The sequence below is a fragment of the Rhinolophus ferrumequinum genome, chromosome 3 (assembly GCF_004115265.2).
Source record: "Rhinolophus ferrumequinum isolate MPI-CBG mRhiFer1 chromosome 3, mRhiFer1_v1.p, whole genome shotgun sequence".
Classification (NCBI taxonomy): Eukaryota; Metazoa; Chordata; class Mammalia; order Chiroptera; family Rhinolophidae; genus Rhinolophus; species Rhinolophus ferrumequinum.
Genome location: NC_046286.1, coordinates 19674258 through 19693813, shown reverse-complemented (window position 1 = coordinate 19693813; position 19556 = coordinate 19674258). Strand labels below are relative to the sequence as shown.

Here is a 19556-nt window from a genome sequence, read left to right as displayed (position 1 = left end):
ATTCTGAAAGACTTCAGCATGCCAATTCTGGGCTTATGGAATTTTTTTCTCCTAATTACTTCAACAACCTTCTGTGCACAGTATATTAAAGATATTTCATCTTTATATCACAATGGCAAGGAAGGCAGATTTGCAGAGATTCATGGGATTCATTTTCCAAAAGCTTTAACAGGGAAGATTGATTTTTGGGGGTTAGATGAAGCAAATATTGGGATAAATTATGTAAAGAAAATTTATGTTTAGAAAGGGAGAAGTTCCAGTCCAATTGTTGACTGTGAACTCAAACACTTCATGTCCTCATCCTGTCTCCTGAGGACAGGGGAAAAAAAGAAAAAGTCCTTTTATGCTCTTCGTTTCCTTCCCTAAAGCAGGTTACTTTATATTGTTCAGAGAAAAAGCTACATCAGAGAGTAGCAAAGATGCTGTATCCTTCAGGGGAGGCTAAGTGAGGATGCCACAACACACAACCTGCAAATCTCAATAGCTTAAAACAACAAAGATTTATTTCTTGATTACATTTCTTGTTTATCTCAGCACTTCTTTTGGCAAGATTCCCCTTGGCTCTCCCTTCGATGACAGACACCTGGAACATGGTGCTCTCGTTGCGGTCTCCATCGCTTCCTGTTTCCAAAGAGCAGCAGTGGCAGTGTCCACTCAACTTGCCCTTCTGTGAGGGTGCAAAGGATTATGTTGTTTTCTGCCAAAAAAAACGGGCCTGACAGATCAGCCTCCATCTTGTACTTTGTTGGTCACTGTCTCAGAGAATTTTTAGAGCAGGGGTTGGCAAGATTTTCTCTAAAGTGCCAGATAGTGAATATTTTTAACGAAGCAGCCCATAGAGTTTCTGTCACAATTATTCAACTCTGCTATTACAGTGCAAAAGCAGTGTTTATAATAGTTCACAATATATAAACAAATAAGTGTGGGCTGTGTTCTAATAAAACTTATTTACAACAATAGCCAGTGGGCTGGATTTGACCTATGGCCTGTAGTTTCCCATCTCTTTCATTTAAATTGTGTGGCTCAAAAGGGACATTTGTTACTTCTGCTCAATGATTAAGGACGAATAATTCTAGTCAGCCATGAGAGGATAGGAAAGTACAAGGCTGTCACTCCTTGAGGTAAGCCTTATATGTGTTCACACATACCCTAAAAATAATCAAGAAATTGCTGAGCAGTTATTTGTACAGCTCCACAATGCTTGATTAAGCTTACTGGTCATTTAGGGTTTTTCGACACCTTCAGTTTTCTCTTTAACTCAGAAAAAAAGATTTTACAAGGTGGCAGTATTCATCTGCTACTTAAGAGGTGGTAGAAGTGGCTGGTCAGTCAAGGAAGACACTGCTCAGCTCTGTGACTATTTAGTCTTGATTTTCATGTGGGGAGTGAATAGCTGGAATTATTGATCACTTGAAATCTTCACCTCTGGGAATCCAAAGGTGAGTCAGGATATGCATTGTAGAAGCAGATCTTGGAAAAGGATTTAGAAGCAGCGTGGAGAGCATTTTGGCAGATGACATTTCTTGACAGTGAAGTTGCCTAGGGGACAAAAATCATTTTCTCACAGACCAATTTCTGAGAAGTTCCCTAGATGTAGTATTGTAGCCTATAACAGGGAGAAATGAAAAGATGGAGTTTTCAGTTCATTTTACTATAAATGGAATCTCTCTTAAACCTGTTTTATAACAGGATGATGTCACCTCACAGATTTGGTTTTTTAGCAAATACCGCCCCCTTCAAATCACAACCAACCGCATTTTGTTCCGGCCTGGTTCATCATTGTTTTATAAAATCAAATGGTTCCTTATCTTCACTTGACACATCTTTTTCAAGTTTTATTAGTATTGCTCTAAGAGCAAAACTTAAGTAATCCATTTACTTTTACACAGTTCAGTACATTAATATTTCTGACTTTTCTCCATAGAAATAGTTGGACTAGGTATAGAGAAATGTGTGTTCAAGTGGCTTCGTCAGTGAGTTAAAACAGAAACACTAGGAATCTATTGTGTAGGTAGCAGGCTGTCTATAAGTTGAAATATATGTTGATATTGATTATAATCCATACCTTCCAAAGTTTTAAAGTACTTTCTTACATATTATCACACAAGCAAAACACTTTAGTGAATCATTTTAATTCAGGCATACCTCAGAGATATTGCAGATTTGTTCCAGACCACCACAATAAAATGAATCGTAATTTTTTTTGCTGGTAGAGGATCTTGACTTCAGTTTGTAAAAAGGCAACATCTATGAAGTACAATAAAGTGAAGTACAATAAAACAAGGTATGCCAGTAATTAGTTGAAAAAAAGATAAAACACAACAAAACATACCTGGGCTAAGATCCATTATTTGGTGATAGCTCTCTACTTTCATTCTCCTAATCAGTAATGTTTCTGTTAAATATGAGAACATTCTAGAGGTAATAATTATTCAACCATGACAAAATTAAAACGTTAAAAAGACTGGAAATGACCTACATCTAAAAAAGTATTTTCAAGGTACAGATGATATTTTTATTTAAAGTAATGCTGTACTTATACCTTGAAATTAATGGTAATTGGCTCAAATGAATGTGTGGTTGTAGTTTTCCCTCAAAAGTTTTTAATTTCATTTCCCAGATTAGATGCCAATATCATGTTATCACAGAGAAGAGCTCTAGTGTTTCTAAAGAGATTCTTATCCAAGTTTTTTGTTTGGTACGATAATGACAATAAAAACAACATCACATTCTGTCCCAGGCACTGTTCCGAGCCTTTCAAAATGCATTTAATTGTCACAGCTACCTTATGAGCTTGATTGATACCATACCATCTTTCTTTCCACTTTGTGAAGGAGGAAACTGAGACCCAGTAAAGTTAAGTTATATACCTAAGATCACACAGAGTAAGTAGCAGTAGCAGAAGCAGGCTTGGAACCCAGGCAGTTTGCACCAGAGTCTGTATACGTAACCAGAGTCCATAAGAACAACCACTGTGCTGTAATCCCCTCCACAGCTGGGACAACGGGGTTGGCACCAAGATGCCAGTGGAAGAGCAGAAAAACGTAAGAACTTATAAAACAAGCAAATTACGTAACTGAGGAAAATCTATGCTCATTCTGTGCTGATCTACATTGACCACAAATTCACTGAACATTGTCAACTTCCTTTTACTGGGACTAAGGAGATACAGGAAAAATGTTACCTCCCCTTCTTTCAGTAACTCATGTGAAGATTTTATTTCTTGAATAAAGGCAATGTGAAAGAAAAGGCAGCACTCGTAAGCTTCAGTTTGCTTTCCACAGGCAATTAGTGAGTCGTGTCATCATGGCCACCTCCCCTCCTTCCCACCTGAACTGTCCTCCGTGGCTTGTCTGCTTCCTTGAAAACTCTTTGCTGTACCTGGGTTCCCATGCATGACAGGCTTGCCTTGCAAAGAAGATTAATAAAAACAACAGCAGTCAAAGGTTTCGTATTCCCAGCCCAGATCTTTATCTCAAAATAAAAGAGGGAAATTTATCTCGTGAGTCATGGGCACTGAGGAGCTGGGAACATTTCACTGGCAGGGAGACTTGGCAAAAATAGTCCTAGTGGATTTCAAGTTTATTTGACTAATTCTTTCACCACTTGTCAAATGAAACTACTTTTGTTTAGGTAACAAAACAAGCTGTTTCCTCTGCCATTTCTCCAGTGAGCAGTACAGGCACTTGTGGCAAACACACATTACTGCTAACTGTTATGATGTTTGCTGTCAAATTCATTTATTTATACAACTGCTGCAAAAAGCCTGAGGCTCATAAGCAGCCATGAAAGATTTCAGAGTCATGGTGTGGGGTCATGAGAGGGAAAAAAAAGTCTCCACTGGTTATGAGAAAGGAACTGACACAGGAAATGGTCACATATGGCGCAGATTTATTGTGTCCGGGGCTTCCCATTCAAATCTCATTACAGCCACAGCTCAGAGCTGGGCATGGCACAGTCACATTAATTTTAGTTTTGGCATACAGCAGAATCACTGCTGCAGCTCCAAACCGAGGGCTGGAGAGGTGATAAGTTTATCATTCTGGGAAAAGAGTATACCCGAATTGTATTTGTAAGGGATGCTTTTGGCAGCCTCTGCCTTTAATCTAAGCCACGAATGTCACTATTTTTTTTTTTTTTTTAAGCTAGCAGGCAAGGTTTGATAGCAAAAAAGAAATAGGAGGATGGAGAGAAAGGGTGGGGTAGGGATGGAGAATATTACAAAAAGAATAAAGGAAAAAATTAAGATTAGCTGAAAAGGGAATCCATCTTGAATTTTGCAGGTTTATATTTTTTTCATTAGTGGAAAAAATAGGTGTCCTGCTTATAGACACACGTGTGCATGTTTGTGCACACATGTACATATGTATGGATGTATGTATGTATTTCTTGCCCACATTTTCTAAATACAGAGATCTTATGTCCACATTTTAGCATTTTCTTCACCTATAACCTGTTCCTTTCAACATCCTCTTTCCTTATGAATGCTTGCAACACTTAGGAACAGGTGCTGTTTCAAATTTCAAGGCAAATGTTACTAGTTTGAGATGAGGCTAGTGCCAAAAAGGCAAAAGGAGAGTGTCAAGTATTCTAAAAAATACTCCCCCCCTTTATTTTTTATTATGGCGAACGTAACAGTTTATATTTATTAGGACGTGTTTGTTCCGAAGTCTGCACACACATCATCTCACTTTTAAGGATTCTTAATCCTTTTTGCAAATGGGTTAACTGAGCCAAAGGCAGGATAAAGAACTCGCCGGTGGTTTTGCAGCTAGAAAGTGGTAGAGCCCGGATGCCATGTAAGTTTCTTTGATTTGAAAGTTTGATCTGTCACCCCCAAACTATACTTCCTGAAGTTGCATTTGCTTTGGCTGTTTTCCATGCAGTATTCAGAGAATAAAAATCATAACTGAGACCATACCCATTGATGATTGTAAGTCAAATCATAATACAACAAAATGACAAAAATACAAAAACACTTCCTAAGCCATTTATTTCGAGAAAAATATAGATGACATATTGACGTAGTAAAAGAATACAAAATAGTCTAATGGAACTTGTTTGAATGGACTTTCATCGATAAAAGTAAGGTTTTTTTTTAATTTAAAAATGTCGAAAGGAAAAGTGGTTGATTGGGAAGGATCTATTTGATACATATCTGACTCTTCTTCCCATCTTCATTGTCATTCTATCACTTATTTTCATCTCCTGATCTTGTTTTCCCCCTCAAAGTGACACCTTAATAAAAAGGAAACAAATACTTCAGAATTCTCACCAAGAGAACTTATTAAAGACAAAACAGCTTTTTACATAAGGCCTTACAGGCACCCTTGTTTCACGTAATGGTTGGTTTTATGTGGTTTTCCATTTTTCTCCAATTTGTTTGGAAATGTATTCCACATTAATGGAATTCATTTGGATTTCATCATTGTCTTCCCAAGATATTACTTAACTTGAAAAGTAGACCCAAGTACAAGAACTTCAGTGAGACTGTTCTGAAAGTGCGACAGATCCTGCAACCTGCTCCTGAAGTCCATCAGCCTATATGCCTGCAGAGGCCTGCACTCCTCATCTAGCAGCTTCCTGGTTCAGTGCCGTGTCTTCTGTCCTTTAGAGCCATCTTTACACTTGGTAATCTCTTTTCTATCCTCTCTTGATTCCTAAGAGTTGGAAGCCACTTCACCACACCGGTCACCAGCTTTTAGCCTTCTGTCTTCTTCATGGAGGAGGATGCCAGAGGAGAGTATTCTCCTGAGGGCCACTGTCGGGCAAATTATGAAACCCAACCTGGAAATGCCTTCATTTTGAAGCTCCAGGATCTGAGCTTTGAATATGTGTTGTACTTTTTCAACTAAATGACCTTTAAGTTTCTCAAATTACATGTTCTTATAATACTACTCTCTGTGTGTTTAGTTATATATGTGAGTGGATGGGCTTATCTTTTTTATAATGACCAGAACTACCATGCTGTGGTCATTTGCTAGACTTGAAGACCTGTTATTCTAGACTCCAAATTAACAAGGTGGTGTTTTCTGTCATCTATTTAAATCTATTACGCATAAGAACATCACTCTCAGTTTACCCTAACCGTACAAATATAACACATGCCCATTATTTTTAAGGTTTAAAAATAATTTTTAGTTGGAATTCCCTATTCTAAAAAAGTAGACAGTTTTTCTCTATTATCTCTAGTGTGAGCAAAATATATTTTCTTCAATATTTTTCCCAAGGTTTCAGTTACTCCCTTTGTCTATTTAGGAATATAGCTTTGAGATTTTGGAGTTTCACGCCTCATACCCTGAGGGTCTATAACAAAATATATGAATGGGGGTAAATTCAACCTATCTTTACTTCATTTGATATGTGGCTATTTGTATTTGTTAAATTAGAAATAATGAGGTGTAAATGTTTTTTGACAGAAAATAATTGTAAACCATTTCTTTTCATTTCTTGAAAATAAGAGAATGATTATATACTTTGTTTTTGTCAAAATCTCCTATACTTTACTGTACCATGAATTGTGAAATGATCACAAAATGGCTAAAAAAAAAATATTGAGAGAAATGGTGTTAACCTCGAGGAAAAAAATCATTAATGTTGATGTATTTCATTCAATTTTAAACATAAATTTTTCTCTTTTGTTGAAAAGGGGAAGATGGAAGGATTCCATGTGCCTTTGAGTCAAAACATTTATTTTAAAAATACTTTTTTCCTTTCCTTCTGATCCATCTTTCTAAATAAAGGATAGAAGTTGTTTCTTTTTTCTTTTTTTCCTTTTTTTTTTTCTAGCAAAGAAGACCCCTTTGGCATATTTTCTTTTCAAACGTGAAATGAGGTGGAAAATCCTCATTTCACGACAGGAAGGACAAATATTGACACAAAGTTAATATGTGTTAGAACCCTGGAAGCAACCTGAGTACACATACACTCTCACACATAGGCAACCTTCTCCTCTGTCTCCTCCTCCACCAGACATACCTAACTTGCCTTCTTTCTTGGGTTTTAGGTCTATGGTTTCCAATGTAGGGAAAGGTGGGCAAAGCATATTGTATGTATAGGCTATTCCAGGATGTTCAAGTATACACAAAGCAAGTGTTCGTGTGCACATATGCACATACAAATATGACCTGCTTAATCTAATTTCCCCCACTTAAAGAAGAGCTTCTGGACTTTATCACTGTTCTTGTCCACCTTGAGAGCAATAGCATATGGCAAGCCAATACTCACTGGTCACTCAGCATTTATTAAGTCCTGTCCACTCTTGCCTTTTGGAGAGGAATGCCCTGGGGTGATTCGACGGCTGCCCCTGACAGGCTGTGTCACTTATCTATTCACATTGATTATGAAAGTCAGCTGTGGCCAGACCTTGCCTTTTTTTTTTTTTTTTTTTTTTTTCTCTTCTTCTCTCAGCCCCTCTTACAAGCACCCCTGCCTGGATTTTCATGAGGAAATAATCAGATTAGGCCTTTCACGGTGAGTTCATATGGAGTTCTCTTTCTCCAGTGTGCTACTAACTGAATAAATGTGTCTAGTGGTAAATTGTAAATGACATTATGATTACCAAAGCCAGCATGGGTTTCATTTAAAAGTGATCAGAATTGCAGACCACAAAAATTGTGACTGGCAGATAAGGCCATGTAGAGAAGTAGGCAAAAGAAAGACACAAACAAGTGAGAAAGATAATCATTACTCAGAACAAAACCTTCCCCAAATGAAAGAAACAGGAAGGAAAGAAATCCAAAGGAAGAAAAGATAGAATGTTATTTAGAAGGGAAACTAGACTGTCACACTGGGCTTCTGCCAGCTGTGGCTGGGGGAGTTACCTGTGATGCTTATCTGGCTGTGTGCATAGCCTTCTTAAGTAAATGTGTATTCTCCCCCACAGTTAATAACTACACCCAGGTGGCAGTTCTGGAACCCCAGTGCATTGGCTATGTGTGCTTTATTTTTGCTTCACATCAAAATTAAAATAACAGAATTGATTAATTCTGAAGATGAAATAGGAAAATGAATGGTAAGATACTGATCAAATACCTCATCTCTTAGGCATTGGTAAATTCTGGAGAAATAAAAATAAAATTTCTTATTTATGAACACCAGGATTTCAACTTTGTCTATAACACTAAATAATTAATGTTATTGGCTGATAATCTTTAGGCTATTGCCTTTGTTAAATTTGTGGCTGTACGTTTATACTTCTGGGATAATATGCAAAAATATAACAAAGGCCAAATGGTAATATAAAAAAGCAAATGGAATCTCACCACATATGTGATTGGACAAATAACCAAAAAACTTTTCCATGAGTTCCTTTCAATAGATTGTGTAGAGAGAAGTCCTGATTATTACAGCACCTCTTTCACCGTACTAATCATCACAGCTGACCCTACATCTAAATACAATCCCCAAATGAAGTTATTTGGGTTACATTTTATTTTGCCAGAGGCATAGGTAGAAGTTTAGAAGTACACTTTTTCTCTTCCATCTCTTCCTCATTACTAAGTAATTATATGAGTCAAAGTTGCTGTGAGTCAATTTTTCTATCTGTAAACTATGGATAATTAAGCTTGTCATTAAGAAGTTTTAGGTAAAGGAGGTTAGAAAAGGAAGAATGGAGGGAAGGAATGAAGGGAGGGAGGGAGAAAGGAAAGGAAAAAGGAACAAAATTAGGGGAGCAGGTAGCTGTTAATCAAATACTGGCTGTTTTGTGCTGATTATTTCAGGGGTTATTGTTTGGTCATCCTGGACTGGTTGCTACTGATAATAGGCTGGCTTCTTGGACTGTTTACTGCAGATCGTGGGTCAGAGTTTTATTTTTATAAATGGTCTGGCTATTGTTTGTTAGTATGTTCAGACTCTTAGTGCTCAACTCATCTTCAAGGCTTATCTAGAATACCTGGCACATAAGTAAATGTTCGTTGGTGCTGTTATTTTCTCGAAGTGTGCTTGTGCTTTGTTTTTTCCTTCTACCTCACCATTGATTGGCACAGCCATAGCATTGGCATTGGCATCACCATCAGCTTTCAGAATCATGAACTCAAGGGCCCTACTTTACGACCATGACTCATGTCTTTCCGTCTCACTTGTTCAAAGGCCCTTTCTTTCCTTGTGACATCAAATCCGTTGCCACATGCCTTTATTTGACATACATAAGCACCCCTTGCTGTATTTCCCTTTTTATGCAGCTGAGATGTGCTGTGCTTCATTATAATTTTTTTGCAAATACCTGTGACCCTCTTGCCAGTAACAGGCAGAAATCCAAACTTCAGTGAACCCAGCCATCGTATTTGTCCATGCCACCTTACGAGATATATCCAAGGCATTTGTTCATCCACTCTCCATGACACAGGCTGACTTAGGGTTCAGGGAAGGTGAAGGTGACCAAGTTTAGGTTTCAGGGGCCTCACTTACATGGGCCACTTACTTCCAAGACTCCAAAAGGAATCCTAATAATGTGTTTGCGTGGCCCTATGTTTTTGTAACATTTGAAAAATTGAGATATTTTAACTAAAATTTAAGATAACACTCTCTTTCCACTCTAAATTCTTCCTTATTATAAGTACTATGAGGTTGAATGACAATGGAGTAGCCACAAGCATTTTTAGGATGTCGCTAAGGGGACATTGAGGTGGACAGACATTTGATATAGGTTTAATAGTGTGTGGTGTTTATGGTTCACAATCACTTCTATGTAAAGTTCTTACTAGTCACTCATGTCAACTTACCATACTGTGACACACAGAAGCCAGACTCTCGTATACACTGTGATATGAATGTATCCTGAGAAATGAGAAGAAAAGTAAGAGGTGGAGGAGAGGTAGGGTTTCAAGCAACATGGTCATAAAAGTTATTGTGTGCAAATTTATTCAACGATTATAGTTCATACATGAGAAAAACTTTCTAGGAAATTTGCCACATTTGACAACAATTCCAAACATTTATATGTTACCAATTATGAGTTGTTAAGCTGCAAGTAACTCTTTTTAAACTACCATGATAGACAACAAATGTCAATCATCCAGGCTAATGGAAATTCTGAATTATTTTTCTATCCCTTCTATAGAAAATATTATAATATTGTTGTCATATAAAGAAGCTACACAAAAGTGTGCAATAAAAATTTAAGAAAAAAATAATATAAAGGTGTGTTGGGTAATTAATTAACAACGTTACTTTTTCCTAGATTTTATTATGTGTTTGTGAGGTTTAAATTTATAATTGTGTTGTGACTTTTTTTTCTCATTTTAACTAATATTTACTCACTCTTATTCCTAATTTTCAATTCACAGTTTTATTCCTACTTTTATAGAAAGGTTCCCAAACATTGTATAAGCACTAAAATCCAGAATGACCGGGTTCACTCCTCTTGCACAATTACAGTTTCACACCATTTTCTCAATCTACAAACATTCTACCTACCCTCTCTCCCCTCATCCCAAACCCTAATACATACCCTCATACTTCACTTTCAGTCTATGACCTTACTTTGCCTCACATGTCCCAGCAGCTAAAAGTGCTTCTATCTCCCAGCCACCTTTACCTGCACAACCACTTTCTGTTTTCTTTCCTGCTCCATGAAAGATGGAGAGTCTTTGACTTATCAAATCCAACCAGTTTTTAAAGGGCTCTAGCCGTTGTTCTGCCATCGCTGTTCAACTTGTCATTCATCAAACTTCATTCTCTCCCTTTTTATGGGTTCTGTCTTATCTGCAGAACTTCAGCTTGTATCTAAATATAACAATCTGACTTTTTTTCTTGTACATTTTATGAAGCTCTGAATTATCATAGTTATGCATTAGCTGCTTTTCACAATCTCATCTTGAGTGCCAGGCTGATTTAGTTCAATTAATTATTTTTAAAAAATCAACTTCTCAGCACTCATAGGTCATGTCCTTTGTACAGAATTCTTGTCAAAACTCTAAGGTAGAAATTTCTGCTAGAAGTAAGCCTGTACTCCCAGAGAAGACTATATAATTGTTTAGTGGAATTATTAAATTTTTGTCTCTTTTAACTTCCTTTATATAAAAAAAGGATTTTCTAGTTAAATGATAATGTATCTACTATATAAATCATATTTTTCCCCAGTGGGCAAATGCTACCTACCTGTGTGCAGCTTTACCCCACTTATAAACAGGTTGGGGCAGTCCCATCCCAATCATTATTCTCACACTACCATCAAAGAAACTTCAGCTCTGATTTCTAAGATACATGGGGCTAAAGAAACCCTGGATAGCATTAAAGTATAATTAATGCATTTTTTTAAATTAAAGTTTATTGGGGTGACAATTGTTAGTAAAGTTACATAGATTTCAGGTGTACAATTCTGTATCACATCATCTATAAATTACATTGTGTGTTCACCACCCAGATTCAGTTTTCCTTCCATCACCATATATTTGATCCCCTTTTACAGTCATCTATCATCCCCTTCTCCCCTTACCCTCTGGTAATCACTAAACTCTTGTCTGTGTCTATGAGTTTTTGTTTCTTTATTTGTTTGTCTTGTTCCTTTGTTGTTTTCAGTTTTATATCCCACATATCAATGAAATCATATGGTTCTCCACTTTCTCTGTCTGACTTATTTCACTTAGCATAATAATCTCAAGATCCATCCATGTTGTCACCAATGGCACTGTATCATCTTTTCTTATGGCAGAATAGTGTTCCATTGTAAACAGACATTTCTCCAAAAAGGACACACAGATGGCCAATAGACATATGAAAAAATGCTCAACATCATTAATCATCAGAGAAATGTGAATAAAAACCACAATGAGATATCACCTCACCCCAATCAGAATGGCTATCATCAACAAGACAAATAGTAACAAGTGTTGGAGAGGCTGTGGAGAAAAAGGAACCCTCATACATTGTTGTGGGAATGCAGACTGGTGCAGCCGCTATGGAAGGCAGTGTGAAGGGTCCTCAAAAAATTACGAATAGAATTACCATATGACTCACCAATCCTTCTCCTGGGTGTCTACCCAAAAAATCTGAAAACATTTATCCATAAAGAAATATGTGCTCCGATATTCATTGCAGCTTTATTTACGGTGGCCCAGGATATGTAAACAACTAAAGTATCCTTCAATAGATAATTGGATAATATGCTATTTATTACAGATTTTTTTGCACAATGTTATTTCTAGGATAAGAACTATTATAAAGAGTGTATGCTTTTAGAGAGAAAGTGTCCTGTTTGTTTTACATTTTGTCAAGAAGAGCTGAACCAAAGACATAATTTAAATATTCTTTATACTTACATTGGATCAAATGGGTATGTCCTCCATTTTATGGGGTATGGGAAGAAAGGCGTGGGGAGAATATTTTGAAATAACCAACATTTCTTGAAACTCTTTTTACTTAAGAGCTACCATTTATTGACTTCATGAAGGTCATAGTGGTAAATCTCCAAACAAATGTCTCAGAAATCAGAACATATGTATGTATTTCTTTCATAGTAAGATGTTCAGACACAGAGTTTCAAAACATAAAAAAGAAATAAATTAGGAATAAAAACAATGCATGTAATTGGCATTACTCTGAAATCAGGAAGGTAACTGGCCAAGTTTAAACAAGTGCATGATTGACACATATTTGGTGCTTAGCATTTACTCCCTAATCACATCACAGTTCTTAATAATAACAGAAAGGCAACTCCTTCCTTATCACTGGAGAGGTGATATAGCTACCGTGTTTCCCCAAAAATAAGACCTAGCCGGACAATCAGTGCTAATGTGTCTTTTGGAACAAAAATTAATATAAGATCCAGTCTTATTTCACTATAATATAAGACCGGGTCTTATATAATATAATATAATATAATATAATATAATATAATATAATATAATATAATATAATATAACACCAGGTCTTATATTAATTTTTACTCCAAAAGACACCTTAGAGCTGATTGTCCGGCTAGGTCTTACTTTCAGGGAAACGAGGTAGTAATATAATCTTCTTAATGTTAGCAGTTGAAGCATACACAAGGAATTCAATAAACGTTTATTGTGATAAATGTTTATTGAATTCCTTGCCTCAGTTTCCTTGCCTCAGTCAAGATAAAATGTGTTGTCACAACAGAAACCTTTTGTGGACAAATTAATTATGTGATTCAAGAACACAAGAAAATTTATACAAATGTAATTAGCCATCATTTCAATTTTATGGTTTCAAGTGAAATAGCTGAATTTCTCATAGTATTGAGCTATCATATTAACATCAATTCAGGGAGCAATTCTCATAATAACTTTTTGTAGTATATTGTTATTATTGTTTTAATGGGTTAGTTTAAAATATATTCAAACCCTAGAATAATAATCTTATAACTAGACACTTGGCAAGAATAGATAAAAACTATTTAGAGAATAGGAATTTTGAAAAGGACATTGCTTATTGATCAACTAATACATATAAAGAAGCATCTACTGTGTCTGAGGTCATGTGTTAAGACCTGTGGTGATTTAAATGTGAGATATAGCCTCTGGCCTTGAGAAATAGCCCTTAGGGACACTGATACCTACTAAGCTTATGTAATTTATTAAAGTACATATGGTTAATTATTAGCAGAGCATGATTGAGAATCATATTAACGAAGAAAATAATTATTTTACTTAGGGCCAGTTCCAAGAATTTAGCAATCTGTAGAGGTCACTTTAAAAGACATTTTGTCTCCTGGATGAGAAGCAAGAAGAACAAATCAGAGATCTAAAAAACTGGATGGAATGTGAATGATTTAATCAATGATATCAACATGGCTGGGAAAAAAATGTGTACAAAGGAAAGTGAGCTGTAGAGTTTAGTAAAGGGGAACTATTTCATTTGCAGTAGTGACTGGTGCATCAAGGTCTCAAAGCACAATTTCCTGGCTATTAAGATCATGCAATTAATTCCCTTCATGTGGTTCCTTGCTTTTGAAGATAATACTTGATTTAACATTAACATTTCCATGGTATAGGACCATACGGAGAAAATACACTATGTAGAAGTGACCATTCTTTTATATTTAATAATTAAATCTCTATTTAAATTAATAATTTAGTATTCAATTTAGTAAATTCAATTTCTTTAAGAGGCAGAGCAATTCAAATGTTCTGTTTTGACTTGTGTCAGTTTTCAAGGAATTTGTCTAATTTATCCAAGTTCTTGAATTTATTGGCATAAAGTTTCTTTGTAAGTCTCTTAACCTTTGGCCATAAGATTTGTAGTAATAATCCCTCTTTCATTCCTGAAGCTGGTGATTTTTGCTTTCTTTACCTTGAGCAGTCAAGTGAGGGGTTATTCAATTTGTTGATGTTTCCAAGAATAAAATGATAGCTTTGCTTACTTTCTCTGGTTTTGTTTGTTTTCATATCATTGATTTCTGTTGTTATATTTGTTATTTCCTTCATTATTACTTACTTTGGGTTTGTTTTGCTGCTTTTCAAAATATGTAAAGTAGTGCCATAAGGTATTGTTTTTAGACAAGTCTTCTTTTGTAATGTAAGCATTTATATAAATTTTCTTCAAAGCACTGTTTTCACTACATCCCATGAATTTTGGTATGCTAAAATTTTGTCATTCAGTTTGAAATTATTTTACAATTACCCTTGTAATTTTTACCACTGTTGTTGTTACTGTAATTGTGAGGCACAAGTAAACTTTGTGCTCTACTCCTGAAGCAACATTTTGGTATTAAATTTATTGATACATAGGCAGCTTTGGCACAGATTTCTAATCACATCATATGAAAGGAAAGATGTAGGAGGAAGCTAGGTCATACTACCTTAGTAATAACCTGATTTTTTTTTTTTTTTTGATGAACTTGCACTAATGTTTAGGTTACTTTGATGAACTTGCACTAATAAGGAAAGTTAAAATACCTAGCAAACAATACAAGATAATTTTGTACATATAAATTTTAAGTCAAAGGAACTCTTTCTTTGTTGGAAGATACAATATTCCTGTGGACTCAGAGCAAGAACTACTCTAGGCTCATAGACAGGAGAATTAGGAATGGTGGGCGTAATGGATAATGATGTTTCTTTAAATGTTTTCATTAACCTAGATAATCTTCAACTTGGCCTCTACTTAATGTCAACAATGCCCAAATTATTACTTTCTTTTTATCCCCCTTCTTCTTGTATTTCTTGACTCTTCATTTAGAGAAAAAGAAAGTATGAAAAATTATATAGTCTGACATCAACACTCTTTCACAATCTGGTCACAATATACCTCTTCGATTTTAACATGCCTCCATAAATTCTCTGTTCCAGCCCCCTTCTTCTTCCTCTTTTCCCATTGGCTTGAGTATTACCTCATTCTCTCCTATTCTTTTTCCATTATGGAGGCCTTAGTGATTATTCCTTTTTTCTTAGTTATTTTATTTATTCAACTGTTTTCACACTTAGCTATTATAACCATTATCAACTTTAAATAACACATTATATAGCATATACAGTTAGATTATAGTAAATAACTGTTATTTAACATACTTTTTTCTCATATTTTGCCCAAGATTTTTTTGTGTTCTCAGTATCTAGTACACCTAAATGTTCAAGAAATGTTTCATGAGGTTATAGATGATGATGGAAGTGACAGGTTGCAAATAATCTTTGTGAGATTGTGGTTCATATGTCATGTGTTTGTTTTCCTTTATTTTGTAGGTACATTCAGAGAAGAACAAAAATGCACGTACCGATCCCTGATACCAGGCTACATCTGCAAACAGACTGACCACGTGATTTTAATTCTTGACAATGTTGATGTCACTTGGGCAATGAGGAAGTTATATCCTGTTGTATCTGTGACCAGTGGTTTTGTTGACACCTTTAGTAGTATAAATGACAGTACTTCCTGCTTTACCTCAGGGTCTGCATCTGCTTTCTATTCCATTTTACCTACAGGGGCTATCACCAAGGTCTGCTTTGTGGATCACACTCCTCAAGTTTTCCGTTTTTTTCTATTGGGGAACAAAAGCACTTCCAAGCTTCTCTTGGCTGTATTCTACCATGAACTCCAGAGGCCCCATGTTTTTTTAGGGGAACGTTTCATTCCATCTACTCTGGTTCAATCAACTTCCTCATTGCTGGATGAGTCTGTTGGTTCCAACTATTTCAACGTGATGGATAATCTCTTGTATATTGTCCTACAAGGAGAGAAGCCCATTGAAATACGCTCAAGTGTTTCCATTAATTTGGCTTTCACTGTGATGTTTTCAGTCCTAGAAAAAGGCTGGGAAATCAGGATCCTTGAAAGACTAATTGACTTCTTGCAGGTTAGCCAAGACCAAATCAGATTAATTCAAGACATGCCTGGCAATGAAGCAACCTTAAAGGCCATTGCTGACCATAGAGCAAAGAGAAAGCGCAATTGCCCAACTGTGACTTGTGCCAGTCATTATAGAGTTGGTCAACGTAGACCTCTCATGATGGAAATAAGCTCATATTTGGTCCCACCACCAACCACCATGGAAACTATCTCAAAAATAATGGTCATCGAAATTGGTGATCTGCCAACAGTAAGGAGCACTGGCCTGATCCCATCCTTATCATGTAACAAATTACAGGATTTGGCTCACCAGGTTATCACTGCTCAACAGACGGGAGTACTAGAAAACGTTCTGAACATCACTATTGGGGCCTTACTGGTGACTCAGTCAAAGGAAGTCAATGCCTATGGGTAAGTACTAATTATAATAAAATCCAAATTAGGACTGATTTCTTGGGTGCATATTACAAATGTCAATATACTTATACTGAATTACATAACCTATATGCTTCTTAAGAAAAGAATAAATTTATAGTCTTAAATTCTCAATGTTAAAATTCTTTATTAAATCTATGTCTTTCATGATTATTATATTTCATGGGTAGTTGAAGACATATTTTTGGTATCTTAAAGTGAAAAGCATGTAGGAAGAGAATTTTCTGAAGCAACTTGTTTTCAATTCATTTGTTCATTCATTTATTCATATAATGAATTTAATCAGTGGGTTAGATTCTGGGGTTGCTGACATGAAACAAATATTAACAGAAACATTACCTATCACAATTCTATAGAGCTATGAGCTAAAACTTGAGTACTGGGAGGCTGATAATAATTCTACGTGTAGGAACTGGGAAAATTACTTATATTTAGGAAAATTTTGGAGGGATGACCAGGAGTTTACGAGGCTAAATCAGTAACACTTGTTGGGTTTTATTTAACCCAGGATTACAAAGCTCTGAAAGGATACCTTTGTCAAATTGTGTGAGGCAGGAACATCACTGCTGCCGATTATGTTTACAACATAGACCTGTGTAGGACCTGTAACATCCTTTGTTCTGTTATTCTGACTCTACAAGCTTGTATTTTGAAATTTTCCACTAGGTTTCTGTTTAATACACATTTCAGAAGTAGATTTACGTGAATGTTTCCCTCAAGTACGTGCAGCACACATTAAGGAAAGGCAAATGTAAAGTACTCTCAATTTTATGGACTACGTTAGCTAAGGGATGAACTGACTAGCCCAAGTTCATCTAAGGCATCTGCCTTGAAGTCAAGACTGTTAGAGTCTCAAGATCCAATTTTTAGAGAATGCAAAACAACCGAAAATGATACCCCAGACTGAGAAACAATATGAACTTGTCATAATTCTTAGGAAACACACATAAAACTAACCACCTCACAAATGCATGTTATTTGGTCGTAGAGGGCTCAAGATCGGCAAACATGGATATTCCCTATAAACTTGTCACCACCACGGGGAAAATAAGCTGAAACTTATGCGCAGTTTGAGATAATACTGGGTCCCTGAGATAGGTAAAATTATTTAGATTCTGAGCTATATTACTCAATGAAATTTTAGAGCATTAACATTCTTTTAGATTATTATGTTATTATTCCTTTTTCATCGTATATGTAGTAGTGCTAATAAGTGAGCAATTAATATTTAATGGGTGTTAGTTATTTCTATACAACCATTTCCAATGGATGTGAAATTCACTATAAAATAAACAACAAAAGCAAAAAGTGATACCTTCACATTTTGAGGTATATCTAACTAATACATTTATTGCCTTTTTATACACAGAGAAACATATTCATATAGAAGCATAGCTAGTGTTTTTGTATTATATTTTATCTGTCTTTACAATGGAGATAGGTGTTCCTCTTTTCTATAATACATTAGTATGTATGGAATATATGAAAGAAAACTCAAGCATTTTTTTTTTCTGGATTCTGGTTAATTTGAAGAGTTTTGGGAATTGTTAGCTTAGAATCAAAAGATACTCCTAGTTGCATGATTGCTCAGAATCTATTAAATCTTGGATATTTTTATCAACCACCAAACCTTCACCATGCTATTGATGGTACTATGATATTATGTATGATGATATAGGAATTACGAATCTGGAAAACACTGTGCTAATGTAGCTTAGCTTAAGTTTAAGTATGTTTTCTTTCCTTTAGTCCAATTTCATTTAGATCCCACTGAGTTCTTATAAGTATATTTTACGTGTGGGTGACTAGGTGCCTCAATTTTCTGTTGGGATATGTTATAGCCCCCATGTCTCTCTATTCCTTTATTATTTTAAGATAAATTTCTAGACGTAAGACAAAAGGCAAATCTTCTGAAGATAAGGAACGGCCTTTTCTTAAGTATATCTAAATAAGTCTCTGAAGAATGAGAAATGCCATGTCCTAAGGAATTGAATGAGAAAACCCATATTCTTTTTGTTTTTTTTAAATTAAAGTCTATTGGGGTGACAATTGTTAGTCAAGTTACATAGGTTTCAGGGGTACAGTTCTGTATTACATCATGTACATATCACATTGCATATTCTTAAGAATTGCACAGTGTGGTAAACAACCCTGACGCCCTGTGCAGGCCCCAAGGCCAGCCCTGTTCCTTCATCTTTGATCAGCGTCAGTTTGGACTTCCACTGAACTCACTGGAGAGCCATTGACAAGCTAATGAATTGACCTTGAGACAGCAGAAATTAGTCTAGCTCTCAGGCCTTTTAGTGAAAAGCACCAAGGATGTTCTTGAGAGGTTCACTCTTATTAATTTAATGGGGTTGCATGCATGTCAACAAATTGAAGCCATATTGGGCATTTACTTTTCCATCGGAGTACTCCCTGCTTTCAAAAACCTTCAGTTTGCGGGGAGAAATAGAATGCTATCTATTTTTAATGAAATACTGCACAGTGAATTGGCCTCTCTTAGTGTTTATCCTGCTCTAAAGGCGTCTGGATTTAAGCTCACTCGTTCGGCTAGGTCAGTTCTATGAACCTATTTTCCATCTTACAAAACTTTGTTGACCTCTGTTGTCAGTTCTCTTCTCTCCTGCCTTCTTCATCCTTGTTGATTTATACTATTTTTATGCATCTTTATTCTTTGAAGTAATTTCAGTGCAGTAGAGAGAACAGAGACAAACATATGTTCAATGTGCCCTTTCAGTCTGGGGGTTCCCCATGGGGGCATCTTATTTGTATATTCTGTCTTTTATTTGTAATCCTGGCAGGATACATTTTGTGTTGGTTCCCTTCCTTTCCATAGAAAGTTGTTTTTTTGTTTTCTTGAATTTCTT

At 35.8% G+C, this 19556-nt stretch overlaps 1 protein-coding gene across 1 annotated transcript in view; it reads left to right on the top strand.

Moving 5' to 3' along the window:
• PKHD1 (PKHD1 ciliary IPT domain containing fibrocystin/polyductin) overlaps positions 1 to 19556 on the top strand; it is a 429832-nt gene that overhangs the window by 368377 nt on the left and 41899 nt on the right. Inside the window, exon 60 of the mRNA XM_033102675.1 lies at positions 15648 to 16662. Within this exon, the coding sequence (XP_032958566.1) occupies positions 15648 to 16662 (1015 nt within the window). The remainder of the gene's footprint in view (positions 1 to 15647; positions 16663 to 19556) is intronic.